Below are 19,530 nucleotides of genomic sequence, written 5' to 3' on the forward strand. Positions count from 1 at the left end.
TTTTAAAGGCAAGATGTGATTTATTTTTCAAGGAGGCTTCATAATAAGATCACCATTAACATAATAATGTTACAGCCTACCTGTTCAATTGTGCTTTTAAATATTTTATTAGCTATCTAATTGGAATATGCTAAAAATTTCAATGGGTCTTCCAAGAAATAGTGACGATCACATGTATAACTCATTTGTGTGAAATCCTCAAAAATTACATAATGGCATGTTATGAAAATGTATATGTTGAGGTAGCCCAAAGTAATCATCCTGCATTGAAAATGCAATGTTTTATGAGAGACAAAGTGATTTGCTACAAAGACAACAGATTGAAAACCAACGAATAATTGTTAAAACTCACTATGATAATGCCATTATGACTAGTATACACCCAAAGATTACGAAAATTTTTGTGTAAAGCGAATCACAGAGATAATGTAAAATTATCATAAAAAGCCAGATATTGTTCCCTTACACAATTATTGAAGTAGTATGGAGGATTTAAAAGCTATTTATATAAATATAAGACTATCTTTTAGGACTGTTCCAGTACACAAACAATCAGTCGACTGACTGACAAAATCATAGGTTACCTGATCATCTGCTCAAATGAATCGATGAAAACATTCTTTAAATATACAACACAGTTACACTCAAATACATTGAGACAGATGATATTTTCTCTATCTATCATAACAATAACATTATAGAGCATAAAAGTGGCATTAGTCAATAAGAGGGGAAGGAGCATACATATGGATTTGTGATCAGTTATACAAACACTTTTAAAGCCACCTGGGGATACACACTCCTTTCAAGATGTCTCACAAAGGTTGATATTAGATGACTTGGCTGAATGCCAGGGGAGTTTCTTGATGGAACAGCATAGATACGGCGACAAATGCTTTTGAAGAATGCAAATCAGTCCTACTATTTTGACAGGTAGTTGGCCGCATTAGGGTATCTCTCTGGGGTGAAGTCAGGATCAGAACGGACACGTTGCCTCAGAGACATCAACACTTGCTCCCTGTAAGCTCGCTGCAGTGTGAGGTCACCAGCTGCAGCCTGCCCAAGCTGCTCAGGCCCGGTGATAGTGCCACTGCCGTCACGCAATATGCTTGATCCCACTCCTGCAGCTTCAACTGCACGTTGGACTCGCTCTTTAATGATGAAAAAATAGATGGTCAGAAAACACAGCTCCATACATAAAAATGATTATTCTCACAATGGAGACACATTGAGTTGATAACAATCATAGAGAAGCATATTTTTTTCATAAACTGAAGATGAATTGTGGAAAAAAGTGTCTCCACTTCCTTTCCCATATTCCTGGTTTCTTACGAAAAAAAACTCCTCACCTTTAGTGTCACCCTCATATCAATACTAAATATTGATGAGCTGGGATGATTTATTCTTTCAAAGGCCAATTTATATGCTCATTACAAAAAAAAACACAAAAGTACATCACTTATTTTTTCATCTAGAATTTACTTACCCAATTGGAGATTAGATTTGAGAATTGAATTGTTTTCATTGTCATTGGAAAATATTTTTGCTTTCCATAGACACTGAAATCAGTTACTACAAAATTGAATAAAAAGAACTGATTTTCTTTATAAAATAAAGGAAATATTAACTTCTCTATTTAAATTTAAAAAATTCATGAAATCCATCATTTAGAGTTTTATTTACTACAAAATTACGTACTGTTATTCAAGATTTGTCCTATTTTTGCAGCCCCTCTGAATGATAGATATTTCAAAATAAGGGATGATTCCCTTAGTCCCACTGTTGGGAGAATTGACAATAATACTTGGCAGAAGGAGGTTTGGGAGTATTAGCTGCACCAACATCAGACAATTTATCAAATGGATAAAAGAATCCCTTTGGACAATAAATCATGCAGTCCATATGAGAAAACATGAGGAATAAACCTCAATTAGGAAAAAACTTAGCCAATAATTAAGTTGCAAATGAAGCGGAGCTACATATTAGATAAAGTGAATATGTACATTTGAAGACAGGAAAGCCAAATACCAATTGAAAGTTGGTAGGAAAAATATTATGTAGTAGATAACAGGCTTTACGATTGTCTTAAGCTATTATTAACCGGGAAGAGGACAACTAGTAACTCTGAGGGCAATACTAAGAGTGATGGGCTCAATACAAATTACAAATGAATAGGGTGGTTTCCTATTATTTTTTTATTGCCTAAATCAAAAGATAATTACTCCTGGAGTACGCATTTCACACATTTAGATTTTTAAATGATGTTATCTAATTTTCGCAATCAAATGAAAAGGGAAAATTTTCATGTGCACAAAAATGCGACGGCTAAGTATGAATGCTGGGAGAAGCCCCTGTGACATCACTCTGGTTTCCACTGCCGCCGTGTGAGGTGACCTTGGGGCAAGGATATATGCACCGCTGCGATGCAGGCCGCTAGCAGGTAGCAGAGTACCCTGCTAGCAGATAGTGCTTGGCTCAAATAAGGATTATTAATACCCTATCAAACGAAGGAAACTTTCCGACCTTAGCCAATTTTAATGGGTGATTATTAAGAGATGTTTCCCTGAGCTCTGAGCCTCTTGCATGCATTGGTAATCTCAGACGATGTAAAACTCCTATCTACTCGAATAGAAACTAGGTTCCTATGACGTCACGTGGAGTGGCATCGCATGGGCACCAATCTGGCCTTTTTCAAATGCGGTTAAAATTGACCATTGCTATTTCTCTAAACTGGGAGTTTTGAAACCCAATAATTTGTATATTATAAAAACACTAATGGTGGGTAACCACTCACAATCAATGCCTTTCGTTTTCTTTGATGAATGAAACTACCCTATTGGCAGTGAGGTGAGGGAAGATTCTTGAAGGGTGGGAGACTGGCCAAAAGTGAGCATTCACAGATATAGGTGATTCGTCTCTCTTGATGTGTGTTTTGCTAAGTGTTTCTACTGTGTGGAATAACTTGATATTTATGATTCCTGGTCATAATTAATTATTTTATTTCAGTGTAAGTGAATGAATACGCAATTGAAAGTAAAAATATATTGAATAACAAATTAGACAACATATCCACAAAGTTACTTCCCACAGTCAAAAAACTTAGCAAAACACACATCAATAGAGACAAATCCCCAAATTCCATGAAAATTCCACTCACAGTCAGCCTCTATCCATCAAGAATCTTCCCCCACCCAATCCTTCAAATACCCATGACTCAACTTGATACCCCCAATGCACAAATGCTCAACAATTGCCCACCGAATCAAATCCGCTCATCTAGTACAGCTAGAGCTACTAGATGAGTGGATCTGATTCGGTGGGAGACTGTTGAGCATTTGTGCAGTGGAGGTATCAAACTGTAACATGTATCAATCCAAAAACTCTTAGCATAGCCCTCAGCAAGTTCGCCTCCTTTTTAATGATAGTCTAAGACAATAAAAAACCACTTACCTCCTATTATTACTCCAACCAACTTCCTTTGGATTTGGATTTCCTACCTTAAGACTCATTCCCTATCTCCGTGGATGCAGTAGACCAAGCATACAATGCTAAGGTAAAAGGCAAAAAAAAAAAAAAAATCCCTGAACAGTAGGTGGTGCTTTATAAGACTATTGGTAGTGGGAAAGGGGTGAAGAGCATACCCTGAAATTTTAAAGTTTTCTGGATACCCCAAAAAGTCTTTTGGATACACCCTTGCTGCTTATTCTACTCTCAAACAACTTTCAATTAAATAAAACTAAAATAGAGCTGGTGAGGTTCTGTCCACTTAGTGGGTCACTACAGAAAAACTTACATAAATAAGGAAGTCTTTACCCTAATAATAATGCTGGAAAAATGAGCTCTCAATATCATTAATTTTGATAAAATCTGAAACCCAAAGAACTTACCAGATATAATTTGGCTAACATTTCCACGACGCTTAGAATTTGTGACCACCTTTCTACGTTTTGAGGGCATTCCAGTTAAATATACATCGCTGAAAGGAGGCTGAGATCCTTGTCTACGCTGTCTGACAGAGTCTCTTGCAATTATTGGCACCCATTCCTAAAAAAAAAGTAATGAATGCATAATTATCATAGTCCAAAAAAAATAATGACCTCAATTTTTTGAGAATAAAAATCAATTCTCACAGATGGAAGTGAAGTGGGCCAATTCTCAGGTTGCAGAATAACTCCAGGAATATCTTCTAGCTCCATTTCTTCCTCCACAGACTGTGCAAGATCTTGACCATCCCCAACTGATACAACACCATTCTCAACAACAGGGGTCTCCATAGGTGCTCGGGCAACATTGTCTGTTTCCATAGGCTAAAGATGCAATTCAGAGAATGCTCATTCAACTTCAACTAAAAATTCATCATGATATCAAGAACACACAATCATTCAATCATGGACACTTCTCAAGAGACCAGCCACCATATAAAGCATTAGATTTCAGAAAAAAATAGGATTCAATGCTCCATAAGGGTTCTTTAATTTGTACTTTCTTCTTTCCTACTTGCAGTAAACATAATTTCTTAAAGATACATAAGTTCCATTCTGAAATTTGGCAATTATATTTAAATTACACACAAGTTAGCTGATTCTTTCACAGAGAAATAATGTTTTACGTGGTTGTGTTGCTTTCCTGGAATGAAGTGATATTTTCCTTGGAGCCTATGGCATCAGAATTGATAAAACCAGTATTTATAGAATCCGAATCGAAATGACAGAACCGGAATCAGGTTCAGAATCGCTTAAATTTTATAATCGACCCATAACTACTAATAACATTTGCAAATATTTCAATCCAAAAATCAAACTTTGATTAGCAACTTTCAAACAAACGGTTATAATGAAAATTTAACTTCATTTGGTTAAAAAATCTGTCACTTTCATAAGAACATGCTAAAATAGAAACAACACATCGAAATGAAGTAACATATATACATGGCTGTATATTAATTTCAAGTATAAGAGAAAGATATACTAATTATATAGATAGATTTTCCAACACATTTGTAAAACTACATATTGATTTCAAGAGATATGTTGTGACCAAAAATAATAAAGGCAACATGGAACTCAAATTCATATGTTTTAAGTAACTGCGGAATAAAATCCATCCTAAGTAGGAATAGGTTGGTTTGGTTCTACTCTTCTCGAGTTTAGAATCAGAGTCAAAACCAAGGCCTAAAAGAATCAGTACCAAAATAATTTGAACAAAATGCAGAAGGTTTGAATGCATGAACAAAATACTAAAGAAAAGAAAGCAGAATAATCATTTTAAAAACTACTACCACTACTTTAAAAAGGACTATGGCTAAATAGAGGCCAGTAATAAATTCTAGGAGGAACTCAGAAGTCAAATCACTCCAATGTCCACCTTTCTTCATGTTAACGGCGGGTGTCATAATACTCTCACCAAAAGTCTAGTGAGGAGATTTATGGGGTAGTATAGAGATGTTCAAAAAACTTTTCCAGATCATAATTTGCATTACATACTTCAATTATAGCAATGGTATGGAACCAATCTCTTGTGAGAATACTTTGTGTATTATTTCAGATGATTTTCAAATTAGCCTTATGAAAATTATTAATAACTTTTGAAAACTAAGCAATGAAAATGAAATGGTTAAGAACTGGAACTGATGTTAGGAACCAAATCAGAATGAGAACCGGTAAAAAAGTAGAACCAACTCATTCTTCATCCTAAGACATACCCAAAGAGCAAAAAGTTCACATGAAGTTTCGTCCTACAATTAGAGCCAAAATTCTAACATATTCCCATAATACCCAATAGTATGTGAGATATTAATAAAAATTAACCTCAGGACGCACTCCTTCCTTAGAAGATGAGGATGGTTTCTCCGACTTTGAAGAAGACTCAGCATTTCTTGACTGACGAACAATGAACTCATCAACATTGATATGCCTAGCATTCATTCTAGCAACATAATTTCGGAAGCGAGTTAAGGAACTATTAATTGTCCAACGTTGAAGTTCAGGATGAACACCACTTGTCAAATGCCTCTGAAATAAAAACAGAAGGAAAAAAAACAATAGTCATACATATTTTCATCAACTTTTTTTTTGTTATCCAAATCAAGCTACCATATACACGTGATGAATATTTCAATGGCCAAAGAAGTAGACAGGTAACTTACAACAGCAACCTGAAGCATTGCTTCCACTTCCGGCTCTCCACCATCACAGCAGTTCATCAAAAGGGAAGTTAGTTCCATTACTATGACACCACATAATGTCATTAATGATTGACCAAAATTTCCAGGATTAGCTACAAAAAGAATAAGCAAGTGATGAGAAAAAATAAAGAATGGTGAGAAAGTTTTATTGGAATATATCTAAAAGGGAAATAATGCAATAATACTAACATTTCGTAAGAATGAGACGGATAAGTTCGGTTAATCTCACTTGACAGAATCGATTGATGGATGCCATCAAATCTACATCTTCTCGGATGTGTACTGCTTCCTGTTGAATGAGATAAACAATATACCACATGAAACTTAAATTCAATCATGAGTTGAAACATGGTTTAATTTTAATTTTAGTTTAATGTTAAGAATTCATAATTTTTTTAAATTCAAGATCATTAATTTCTAATTCTAAAGGAAACACAAAAAAGATTTAAAGGCTCAAATGATTGCAAGACATTGATTTAATTAACAAATAGCCATCACATCTTTTTACGATCTCCTCAACAAGGATTAAAAAAAAGTGCCATTTGTTGAGCCAGCCAATACTTACTCTAATTTAAACCAGAAGGGCTTTAATTTCTCACAATACTTACTGTACGGACCAAGATTATGCATTGAAAATTATCTACCCTGAAATTCTACTTTTTGATGATACATACCAAGATGTCAGCAGGGGGTTGAATTTCAAGTAATATTCTATCAACTGCTTCAGATATTCTCTCCTGTGTAGGAAGCTGACCAAGCAGAACTCGTTGGAGAACGAATTCATTCAACTGAGGTTGCATTTGGTCCAATACTCTCGAATGACCAACACTCAAAGCAATCATATTTTCAAAAGTCATATTTCTAGCCTGAGAGAAGAAAAAAATATCAGAAATGCGTCTATAAAATATGTAACTCCAAATGAAATATGCAACTGTTCAACTTACTACAAGCATAATCAAATCCGTCAAAAATGATTCCCCTTCTGAATATGAATAATCAGGAACTGTCTGGAGGAAATCAGCCACTGTTGGAGATCCTTGATAAAGCATTGATGTAGCACCCTAAATAACAAAATATAACCATAAGCATAAAATTTTGACAAACCCTTTAAAGATTTGTAAATAATCCTTAAAAAAAAAGATTCAATTCAAATAATAAGAAACCCAGCTTATCACATCACTGTTAGTTTTCCTCGTACATACTACATAACTCGATATCTACTATTTACAGAGAATACATGATTGGTTCCAGAATTAAAATTTTAATGAGCAGCCTTGTAAATGGCTTACCTCAATGAGATGGCCGAACATCTCCAATGAATATTCAGGAGTTCTATTTTGTCCAGCCTGAAATACGCAATTTTATCAACTAAAATATTGTTTTGAAACCTAATCCATGAAAAATAAAACCTACATTAGGAAGAATTAATTAATCTGGGTCCATCTTTTACAACATATTTACAACCTATAGCTGCTTTCCTAAGTGTATTGCCCAAAAACTGAGCTAAAGTTAAGCTGACCAACAAACCTCGTTTTGTGAGCTCCCTTGCCTTAGCTGATTTAACAGTCCTAGCCAAGAGAGTTCCAATGGCACATTAAGCTGATCCAGTAATCCATCATCTGAGAAGTCAGTCGCAATGAAAGTCCGTCCGTGCCCTAAAATGAATTGCAATAACATTTTAATAACAAAAATATTGAGCATGCATCAAATGATTAAAAATACTAGTTTCCTCATGACAGAATATAATCACAGCACCTGTGTGTGAGCAAGTGTGTTCAATACTTCTAAATTTTTGCAAATGGTATATTAGTCACAAAATTTGTTTCACATACCTACATTCAAAACTATCAAAGGATGGAAATCCCATAACCATACTTTTACACATCATATAAAAAATACCAATTTAGTCATTCAGAGCCAATAATAATGAGTATTTTCTAGAGATGGGTCGGCTCCGATTCCTGGTTCTCGGTACTGCCTGTTCTTGGCTATGGAACCAGGATTGAGAACAGATCGCATATAGTCGGTTCTTTGGAATCGGCTCAGTGCAGTGGCAGTGAATTTGGCACCTAAAGCCAAAATGGTTTGCCAGATATTCAGAGCCAAAAAGGGAAAAAAAGATTTAAAAACGCATATATTACCTTTGCATTGCATGGCGTCCACGTTTTTTCTTTTGAGAGTTGCTTGCTAACACGCGCATTTACGGATTCGTCAGTTTGTTGTTCCCACCATCATTATAACATTTCTGTAGCTTTCAAACGAGCTGACTTTTTGCCTGCTGCCGTCCATGGCACGGCGCCGTTCTTTCAACTTACCATAGGTCTCTATGTCAAACGAGTCGATTCGCACCGTTGACGGCACAGCACCCATTTCAATCCAGCCCGGCAATGCGACGCCTCTGGCATGAAATATACTCGATGCTACATTAAGACTGATTTCAGACGTTACAACTTTTCCCTGGCTGCCGTTCATGTGAAATTTAGGCAGCTTCCAGACGAGACGGCTATAACAATGTCGTGTGTCGTGCCGTGAACGGCAGCCGGCGGAAAATTATTTCATCTTGGTGGTCTTACGATTGAATTATGTACTCATACAGTAAATCTTTGACAAACGAGCAAGATGCGTTCCGAGAGTTTGTTCGTAAGATGATAAACCTACGCAAGGCATTGAAAGGAATCGTGTAGAATGCAACACTGCATTACAATTTTTGCGTTAACTCATGGCCGCCCAGTTTATCCATGGTGTCACTATACCGGCATGTTGAGCAGTTTATTGTTGAGGTTATAAAAACTGTGACAGTGAAGCATCAGAATAGGTTGTCAATTAAAGCAACAATTTAAGATGCATCACAGAATACAGAATATATTTTGAACCGACACACAAGTTACAACAAATTAACGGATGATGTCTCCAGAAGTTGGGGGAGTTTCACTGTTGATCCTGCTGCTATACTAACTATTTATGCAGCATGTAAACTGTGCTCCAAGCATATTTTGCGCAGCCCTTCAAAATGAACATCAACAACAACTGATATTATTTAACGCCTGTTCAGCACCGCAGGCAATATTTCTGGCAAAAAAAGAATAGATAGGGGAAAAATGTTGAATTTTTAAAATTAAAATCTGGAGAAAGAACCAGTGGCTGCCTGATGTAATGTGACATTTCGGTCGATCGTTCATTCTTTAAAAACAAGTTATTTTAAACTTTTACTTGGCAATTAAAATTATGGAGACGATCTTTAGTTTTTTTAAAGAGCTTTTCAGCTAATTTAAATCTTTAGTGAAATTATTTTCATTCACTTGAATTTGCCATTAATTCAGATAATAAGAGTTCATCCTTGGAACCGAGTATCGAGAACCGATGGGGGAGAACTGAACTGGTACCAAGAACCGAAAAAATTTAGGAACCGACTCATCCTTAGTATTTTCCTAACTAAATGATTTTCAGGTAAAAGAAAATAAGTAAAGCTTATTTTACTAACAACCTCAAGTCTAAGAAACTTTTTTTTAAACATGTATCACATAATCACTTCAAATATTTACTATCTTTTGGTTCCAACAGTCACTTTTTAAGCCCACATCATTTAAATCAGCCACCAGTGAAGAAAATCAATATTCAGTCAAATGCTTTACTTCTTCTAACGTAAAGAATACTATTGGAATGAGAATTTGCCATTGAAGCCATGCTGCAGTCAGTGCCGTAGCCAGTGGGGGGTCCAGACCCACCCCCAAAATATAAAAGCACAATTATTTTCCTTCACAATAGAAAATAAAATATTGAAAAATGATGAATTTACAATATTTTTAAACATATGAAGTTTTTTTTTCGATCGTGAAAAATTGTTAAAATTAGTTTATAATCCATTACTTAGTACCCAATTTTTAAAAAATTTTCCTCCCTGGTTTTGGACCTCCCCCCCCCCCTGAACGAAATTCCTGGCTATGCCACTGGCTGCAGTGCACAACAAATAAGATTTGGCTTTGAAATAGCTTTCTAATGTGTGTGGTCATTGACTCAGGATAAATAGGACTGTAGAAGTATACTCAATGAACAAAACATTATTGGCATCCCGAGGAGCATTTACTACAACTATTTTCAATGTTGGCGGTTGTTTTCGGGAATTGCTGCATAGGTAACATTTTCTTACTCGATGTTTCACTCCTCCTACTGGAAGCGTTTTCAAGAGAATGGGAGGGAAACCTTTCTTGTCCCGAGCTTTTATAGGTTTCGTTAACCCATTGTTGACCCGATTTTGAATTTTCACGGAAGGGAATAGCCGTTGGTCATTAGATTGGGCGAGGAACCCTCTCCATATGCGGCTGAGGTTATTTCCATCTTCCCTATTGAAGTTGTTTGGCCTTTTCGCTATCTCGATGGACTCACGTGTAAGACGCAGATGATATTCTTCTGTCTTCGCCAATAACCGTGTAGCGTTAAACATTATTTTACTACAACAACTACTACATCAGTGGGACGCATCTGCGGTCGCTGAAAATTACGCCTCCAGCCCTGGGCATAAAATAATGTTTAACGCTACACGGTTATAGGCGAAGACAGAAGAATATCATCTGCGTCTTACACGTGAGTCCGTCGAGATAGCGAAAAGGCCACACAACTTCAATAGGGAGGATGGAAATAACCTCAGCCGCATACGGAGAGGGTTCCTCGCCCAATCTAATGACCAACAGCTATTCCCTTCCGTGAAAATTCAAAATCGGGTCAACAAAGGGTTAACGAAACCTATATAAGCTCGGGACGAGAACGGTTACCGTCCCATTCTCTTGAAAACGCTCCCAGTAGGAGTGAAACATCGAGTAAGAAAATGTTACCAACACAGCAATTCCCAAAAACAACCACCAAGATTGATAAAAGAAGCTGTGAAAATCTTCATAAGAAAAATACAACTATTTTTGGTAAAAATTATGAAAAATCACATTCATCTGATGAGCATGTTAACTTTTCGTGATACCACTTCATGAAAGCAACACTATGGTAAAGTAACCGCTAATATTATACAAGTTGAGGAAATGAATTGGCTCACTTATAGATTCAAATACAGTGGAAACTGGTTCTAGTGATTGTGGCATATAGTGAGAATTACATTATAATGGGTAATTGGCAGTGTACTGCCAAAAGGCCATGTAAATAAGTATGAATATAGCGAGACATTGAAGTCCCTGCTATGGTATGCACTCAGCATTATGAGGTATATATCTCTTCATAGCAGTGCATAAATAGTTACCTTGAAAACGTAGGTCACCAATTTTACAGGTGACACCAGGAACTCTGAACAACAGGAAGATTATGTTTATTTTCAAGCCACTAAAATCTAAGCATCACAATGCAACTTACTGCACATAATAAATCATGAGGTACAACTCAACTGAGAGACTACCCAGATTACTGGTATGAATCCTAACAAATATCGGCAGGATTACGGCCAACGTGACTTCATGGGGAGAAGACTCGATCTGCTTGCTGGGCTACCTGCCATAGACAGTACATTAACACATTCAGCACAGAGCACATCAATTGATGTGCTTTGCTGGTTGGGACAGGGAGCCATTTCTCCACCTCCGTACGTGACTAGTATCCACTTCTGAGTCTTCCGATCGTGTGCATGGCCTCCAGCAAGCTTCCCTCTTTTGACCCGTGTGCACCCTTTGTAAATAGCAGTATTTGAACAGAAGTTATGTCCTGAAAACCTCTACATATTTTTCTTTCTTATTTTATCAGCCGATTCTGACGCCTTCCATGAAAATCGGGCCTGCATTGAATGTGTAAACACGTACAAGTTAACATGTGAATGCATGGACGATGTTGGTGGACCGGAGCAGAATGGAATTTAGCATTATAACCGAAAATCATAACTGAAAAATGCAATTCCAGTTTTGACATAATGAAAGGACAATACTTTCAGCCAAATTTGTTTTTATCTTAGCTAATGTACATTGAAGTTCACTTAGAGCCAAGTACCTAAAATCCACTGCCATCAGGACCTGAGTAAAACCAAGAGGAAGGGTTTTGCTGGACTTTGGACAAGGAGAAGATAACGCAGTGGGTCTATTTTTGAGGAGCACACATTTTTCCTATGATGACAATAATTTTTATGCAAAAAATAGGGTGGTTTCCTATTATTTATTTATTTACTCCTGGAGCACACATTTCACGCTTTTAGATTATTAAATGACAATATCTATTTTTTGCAATTAAATGAAAAGGGAAAAATTTCAAGCGCGCCAAAACATGACACCTAAGTATGAATGCTGGGAAAAGCCCCTGTGACGTCAGTCTGGTTCCCCTGCTGCCGTGTGAGGTGACCTTGGGGCAAGGATATGTTGTATGCAGGCTGATAGCAGGTAGTGGAGTACCCTCCTAGAAGGTAGCGCTTGGCTTAAATAAGGATTATTAATACCTTATAAAGCAAAGAAAACTTTCCGACCATAGGCAGTTTTAATAGGTGGTTATTAAGAGATGTTTCCCTGAAGTATGTGCCTCATGCATACATTAGTAATCTCAGACGATGTAAAACTCCTATCTACTCGTATAGAAACTAGGTCCCTGTGACGTCACATGGAGTGGCATCGCATGGGCGCCAATCTGGCCTTTTCCAACTGCAGTTAAAATTGACGATTGCCATTCGTCTAAAATGGGATTTATAAAACCAAATAATTTGTACATTATGAATACACTAATGGTGGGTAACGAATCGCAATCAATGCCTTTCGTTTTCTTCGATGAAGGAAACAACCCTATCCTATTAAATTCTAATACCTTATCTAAACCTTTTAAGTATTCCATAACTATCCAATCCATAATTTTATCATTCTGAAAATAATGAAAGAAAAACCATTCCTATATTCACAAAATCATAAATCAGTAAGCCAGAAAGTATTTGCTGAGTGAAAAACAAGTGAACTGGGCATTTTTACAGAAATCAGGCCAAAAGTAAAGAAAATCAATTGAAGTATTAACCACTCAGATGACTCTCATACTCTCTCTCTGTTTCACACAAAACTAAAAGATAAAACTCACAATGTGATTTAAATGCATTTTAGCCTTACAGCCCAGGAATTTGTTTTCTACATGAGATGCTGTCTTTTTTGACTGCCAAATGGGCATAAATTGGGAAAACTTTTTTTTAGAATTCTGTATTGTAGGTTGGAAATTTTCAATGCCATTCATTAGAAATTTCTCATTTTTTATACATTACGAGGGGAAAATATTAGAAGACCAGAAAAAACATGCAATACAGAATGAAGAAAGTTTTGAGTCCAATTTGTGGCATAAAACTTGTTTCAATTATAAGATTGAAAATAAAATATAAATAATTTGTAAATTTGATTATGAGATACCATACCTTGCTTAATATACACCTACTTTTTAAATTATCAGATGCTTATGAAAAAACATTTTTTGCACTATTCATTGCATAACATTACATATATGTAAGAAGAGGTCCGTGAATTTTGTGAGACCCGATATCGTGAAATAACGCGAAATAACACGAAATCGGAAAAGACAAACGAAATTTTGCGTTTTTAGGAGAAACAGTGAAAAAATCACATCTAATGAGTCATAATCTATTTAAGTCTAAGCCTTCACTGTTGAACGCTGCCGACGTTCATTTGCTCTATCTCACTACGATTCCAAGGTCTATTGGCTCGTTTAGTCTCGTGCATAACGCATCTGCGTCATATCGTGCACTGTGGTGATTTCTCCGCCAGAATTTGCCGTTAAATTTATCACAGCCTCTCTCTTCGATTCCCATGTATCAATCCTGAAATATTTAGAATGAAGTGCTTTCTCACCTGAAGAATTAGCTATTACGAATAAAAAATGTGCGGAAAGAAATTTAACATGGCCGCGGAAGCGTAGAAATACAAGCTCACGCGCCCGGTATGCGTCAATGCTGAGCAGTAATTCCGGTGACTCACCACGACGCATTAGACAGCGTTATTGGATAACTTGTTGCAGGAAAACCTTGAATATGGGTCTAACGTAACAATTTTGTTGACTTAAACATGGCCGCTGGCTGGGACCCGGCCGCTGTTCACAGCACGGCCCACAGCGTGGCAGAGTCGTCTCGTCTGAAAGCGGCCTGAATTTCACGGCATCGTGACATGAATGGCGGCCGGCAACAAGTCATATCGTCATAAAGCGGCCTCAATGTAGCACTGCTTGTATTTCACGCCGTAGACGGCACCCCGCCGGGCCTGATTGAAATGGGCCGTGGTGACCATGGTGGCCGTCAACGGTGCGATTCGATTCATGTAAAGATATCCATAGACACACACGGTTATTTGAAAGCACAAAGCGCTAGCAGTTGAGGGAAGGGAAGGAAGGAACAGAAAGGATAGGAGTATGGGATTTCTCCTTATTAGCGGATGGATCCTCGGATATTTGGCTCTCCATTGAGCTACAATGCAAAGAAAAATCATTTCGACATAGGCCAAATCAAATATCTAATTCTTCAGGTGAGAAAGCTTCTCATTCTAGATGTTTCAGGATCGATAAATGGGAAATAATTTTTGTGACACCATTTTCACCTGGTATCTCTGATAACCTTTCAGGTTGAAGTCAATTCAAAAGATGCTAGGAGGAAATGGGGCTTCAATCTCAATGCACTCAGAGGATACCAGGCATATTAACTAGTGGTGGGAACTCAAATAATGGGCAGGCCTTCATTTTAGCCCTGCCACATTAGCAAATAATTTTACCTTCAGATACCATAGAGTACCAATTAAAAAGATAATATCATTTTAGGGCTCTGAAAATGTTCCTAGTGTACACAATGACCATCATTTAGAGAAAGTAGATAAAACATCTTTCAACTCTCAGTCTTGAATGGAAAATTTTAAATATAGAGAGGGACAAAGTTTCAGCAAGTTAGGAAAGAAATATTTAGTGGGAGATGTTTAAGTTCTCCATACATTATTCTAAATAATATTGGCAATATTGTAGGTGTTGATGCATTGGATATTTCCAGATTAGTTCTCCACTGTACCAAAAAATAAAAAAAATCAGTCATTACTTACTTGTACTTGGGGTAGCACTGGCACTACTGGCAGAAGTTTCACCTTCTGCCGTAGATGCATTTGAACTTCTTCCTCCTGTTCCATTACCCAACCAATGGTTCATAAAAGCTATCAACAAGTCAAGCCTAGACATATTTTGCTGATTAGGAGTTTCAGAAGGTGTGGACTCAGTTGCAGTAGGTGCAGATGCTTGAACTTGGGGCTCTGTGGTACTACTGGAAGCAGCTTGTTGCTGGAAAAAAATTTCATCTCAGTGCACAGTAAAAGGCATTACATTTCTTCAAGCTGAATTAAGATCCACTCAAGAAAACAACCAGTCAAACCACAGCTTCACTAAGAATTAATTGTTGTTTATTATGGCATTTTATAAAAATTCAAACAAGAAAACTAAAAGATTGTGTGCTTACAGGTCTAGGACGACGACGAGGTGAACTTAAATGATGTGAACTGCAAGGCAGGAAAGGGTCAAAACTGTTTGCTCCCAAGCCTATGAGGAAAAAAATTAATATATTAATGCAAAGAAAATAATTTGCTTATACATCTAAAATGAGGATAAACAATGTATAACCTTGTAACGCCGCTGGTGCCAACTGCACATGGGGTCTTGAAGTTGATCTCGTCTGAGTTGATGTGGTGGGATGAGTGGCAGTGTTTCCACGAGCCTGGCTATTTTGCCCACCACCACCACCTCCATTTCCTCCTCCAGAAGTGGTTGTATTCCCAGACGTTGATGCTGCAGTTGTAGAAGAATTAGCAGATGTGCTAGATGCCGTGGCCCCAGCAGATGAGGAGCTGCTCCTATTCCTGGCAGTTGCACCTCCACCTGGATTTCCATTTATTGTAACAGTGGCAGTGTTTCCTGATCCCCGGCCCATCATCATTTGACCTGCCATGGCTTGCAGCATGTTTTCCAGGAGCTCGGCAGGAGGCGGCCTTGGCCAAGTAAAGCTTTGCTGTTGGGTGTTGCCTAGTCATTAAAAAATTTAAAACTTTTACAAGATCTATCACAGCCAATATGATTTTCAGGAAATTATCAGCACCAATGATTAAAAATATATCCAATATTATCAAATGATGGAGTATCTTTTTATTGACCTTAAATGGAGGTATTTAATTTAAGTATTGTTACTACCAACAATTTATTATTTGATTATCACAATTAATTTGTGGAAAAAATTCCAACAAACCAACTTACATGAATGAATTTTATTTTTACTGATGAGATAATCTCAGAGCACACCCTACCGCCTGTAACAAGACAATATGTTTCACAAACAAATAAACACTGGAATACTTGAGGCCATAGTAAACTGCCATCTCAATACCGGAGTACACTACAGTACTTCATATGAAATCAGTTTTTAAGGGCTGAACAAGCCTAAGTAAATCAGAGGACATGAATTAAATGGACCCTCACTTGTCACTTCGATAAGGAGATCCCTAACATAAGAATGACTTCCTCACAAAAGAAAGAAATGAAATAGAAAATAGATGAAAGTTACCTGGAAATTAAAGGGAGACAGCTTCACTTACCACTAGCATTAGAATTTCCATCATTTCCTGAGGCTTGAGAATTCCCATTGGTGACCACTGTAGCCTGAATAGAGTCGATGGTGGCCCCAGCTTGACCTAGCTCCATTATGAATTCCACGTTCCCAGGAGTAATGCTTACAACAGGTGGCAAACCTGAAGGAGCTTGGGACCTACTTAGGCGAGACTGAGGACGCAAAGGGGTGCCTGACTGTTGCATTGGTTCTGAAAAACTGGATGAGTCATTGCTTTGACTAGCAGCATTAGGTGCAGTACTTGCAGTTGGAGTGGAATTCTCTGAAGGGGACTGTTGCTGGGAGCCAGTACTGGATGCACTACGATTACCCATTACATTAATTTGAGCCTGTAAGAAAAGAAAAATCATAAAATTATAACCATCAAGACATTAACTTCGATTTAATCAATAAAGAAGGAGAGAAATCTATCACCTAGAGTAGAAAACATAATGAATAATCTATGCATGAAAAACTTTTTGTAATCAAAGTTAAAGACCAAAAAGCAAACGTCAATACTACAAAAAAATTTGATCACATAAGGTGAAACAAAAAGTGGTAAATAAAATGAACAATGAAAGTATAATAGGAGAATGTTTTACCTGAATAGGAATACCAGCTTGTAAAACAGCAGAATGTTGAATCACTAATGGACGACTTCTAAGATTCCTAGGAGGAGCTTGAGAGAAATCACAGATGATATCACTCATAGCATGATATGCATGTGAGAGGTAATGCATAACTTCAGACACAGAATTATAAGTCCTCTGCATGCTCTCAGCAGTATCTCCCTGGAGAAAACAAAATTATCGATAATTAAAAACCTGTGTATGCAAATTAATAAAATCACAACATTTACCTTTTACTATATTTCTATTCCTTTTCCAATAACTGTTGAAAAGGACCAAAACCTTTACTATCACCTTAATATTACACCTAACTTACTAATCATGAATAGCACATTACTACTTTTTAACATAGTTCAAAATTGAAGGTTGCTTCAAGGACACTCATTCAGATGTTTTTTTCATCGAATCATAGATCCTGATAGTTAATGTTTTGTATTCACATAACCACTGGTCAACAGAGTACAACTGTCTAAATATGAACCGCAATTTCATGTTTTTACAACCACTAACACATTCTCTTCCTCACCCAGTTGACTCTCATCAATAGCAGAGCAAACAATGCATTATACTAGCTACCTGGGGCCATTTACATCTTCTCAAATTCTTTTGTGGTTTTCTATGATTCTCAGACTTGCAGACAATTCCAATTATGGTTATCAATAGAAATCATGTTTAAGTTGAATCTGGGATGGCTACTCAATTATCAAACAAAAGTCAAATGACTTCACCAGAATTGTGCCCAAAATTATGAAATGAAATTAATTTTAATTGTTATTCAGCATCATCTGAAAGACAAGTTGGGAATGAAGTCCGCAAAATTGCTAAATTTAGATATACCTAAGAGATTGATGATAGCACTTAAAAGAAAAGGGGGTTTCATCTACAATTATTTCTCTTTTCCTTGACATTCCATGACTTTTCAGATAAAATGAAATTTCCAGATTTTCTATTTTGTCTATAAGAGTACACGAAATCAAATCACACGACCAAATTACAAACTACACAAAAAATAAATCATTCTTACATTACTGTCAGCAGCAGGATCATTTTGCATTAAATGCAGATATTGTTGGAGGAAGGGCTGAAGTCTTGTCTCAGTTTGCACCAGTGTTTGAAGCACATCAGCTAATGCTGTAGTTCTTGGAGCCCTAGAGAGAAGTTTCTATAAGTTAATAATGACCATTGACAATACAATATTAAAAGAATGATAAAACAATGCCCAGAAAGTACACATATATATCAACTACAAAAAATTAAATAAACCACTAACTTAATTCAAAATGCACTAGGTATTGCAGGGGAGATTTGAGAAATGACTATTGGCATAAGAATGTAATCTAAGTACATATAAGTTATGAGGATCAGGTGAATACTACAAATTATGGATAAGTACAATTGGTTATTGAGTTCTTGATCCTACTGGTTCTTGAGCTAAGAATCAGAATTTAAGGCAAAAATAATTGGTAATGAAATAATTTGTACCCAGCATAATTAACATTATAAATATTAGAGATGGGTCGAATAGCAGATTTCTTCAACTCGAATATCGAATTTGAATATTAAATCATTGCTCGAATATTCGAATACCTCAAATACTATACACGATGAATGCGGGAATGGTTGACTTGGTTGCCTATGCAGCAGGAAACAAGATTTTTGCCGAGTAATTGTAATTTCCTTTAAAGCATTCAAACAGGAATTTAGCTGATTAATGGAATATTTTCATTTTATGGAAACAATTTGGGCATATAGTTGATTCAACTAACATCTCTTTCAAATATTCTAAGGGGACACACCACCTTGCGAAAAAATTATTGCATGCCATCTCGGCATTTACACTGCTACGATGGATTTCTGTCTGATGCATACATTCTTATCTACCAAACGCCATTTCAGCGGCACGCCCATCTGATACTCGGCTTCATCCAACTTCTTATTTTCAACAGGTAGCTCGCTTTACCCCCACTCCTACTGTCAAGTGCAAGCAGACAATCAAAGGCGTTTTGCAAAATACACACGCTTCTCCACCGGATTTTCTTCAATTATTTTCAGTCCATCTTTGGCAGTTCTATTTGAATCCATTCTTTGCTGCCGTTCATCCAGTATTGTAGAGTGGAGCAATAGTCGAAGCCATG

General features: G+C 36.8%; 1 protein-coding gene across 4 annotated transcripts in view; it reads right to left on the reverse strand.

Moving 5' to 3' along the window:
• Nucleotides 1–19,530, reverse strand: part of LOC124162913 (large proline-rich protein BAG6) — a 41,817-nt gene continuing 22,287 nt past the window's right edge. For 3 of the 4 annotated variants that reach the window (XM_046539663.1, XM_046539655.1, XM_046539646.1), the window contains exons 8-23: nucleotides 18,420–18,543; nucleotides 17,369–17,557; nucleotides 16,756–17,116; nucleotides 15,791–16,189; nucleotides 15,630–15,709; nucleotides 15,223–15,454; nucleotides 7,712–7,839; nucleotides 7,474–7,530; nucleotides 7,129–7,245; nucleotides 6,859–7,050; nucleotides 6,374–6,473; nucleotides 6,146–6,276; nucleotides 5,808–6,011; nucleotides 4,131–4,307; nucleotides 3,888–4,044; nucleotides 1–1,151 (exon numbers count right to left, since the gene is read on the reverse strand). In XM_046539663.1, the coding sequence (XP_046395619.1) occupies nucleotides 922–1,151; nucleotides 3,888–4,044; nucleotides 4,131–4,307; nucleotides 5,808–6,011; nucleotides 6,146–6,276; nucleotides 6,374–6,473; nucleotides 6,859–7,050; nucleotides 7,129–7,245; nucleotides 7,474–7,530; nucleotides 7,712–7,839; nucleotides 15,223–15,454; nucleotides 15,630–15,709; nucleotides 15,791–16,189; nucleotides 16,756–17,116; nucleotides 17,369–17,557; nucleotides 18,420–18,543 (2,878 nt within the window). In that variant the 3' untranslated portion in view covers nucleotides 1–921. The remainder of the gene's footprint in view (nucleotides 1,152–3,887; nucleotides 4,045–4,130; nucleotides 4,308–5,807; nucleotides 6,012–6,145; nucleotides 6,277–6,373; nucleotides 6,474–6,858; nucleotides 7,051–7,128; nucleotides 7,246–7,473; nucleotides 7,531–7,711; nucleotides 7,840–15,222; nucleotides 15,455–15,629; nucleotides 15,710–15,790; nucleotides 16,190–16,755; nucleotides 17,117–17,368; nucleotides 17,558–18,419; nucleotides 18,544–19,530) is intronic. The other variant, XM_046539671.1, reaches the window with a different exon arrangement.

The sequence above is a fragment of the Ischnura elegans genome, chromosome 1, assembly GCF_921293095.1.
Source record: "Ischnura elegans chromosome 1, ioIscEleg1.1, whole genome shotgun sequence".
In the NCBI taxonomy this organism is placed as follows: domain Eukaryota; kingdom Metazoa; phylum Arthropoda; class Insecta; order Odonata; family Coenagrionidae; genus Ischnura; species Ischnura elegans.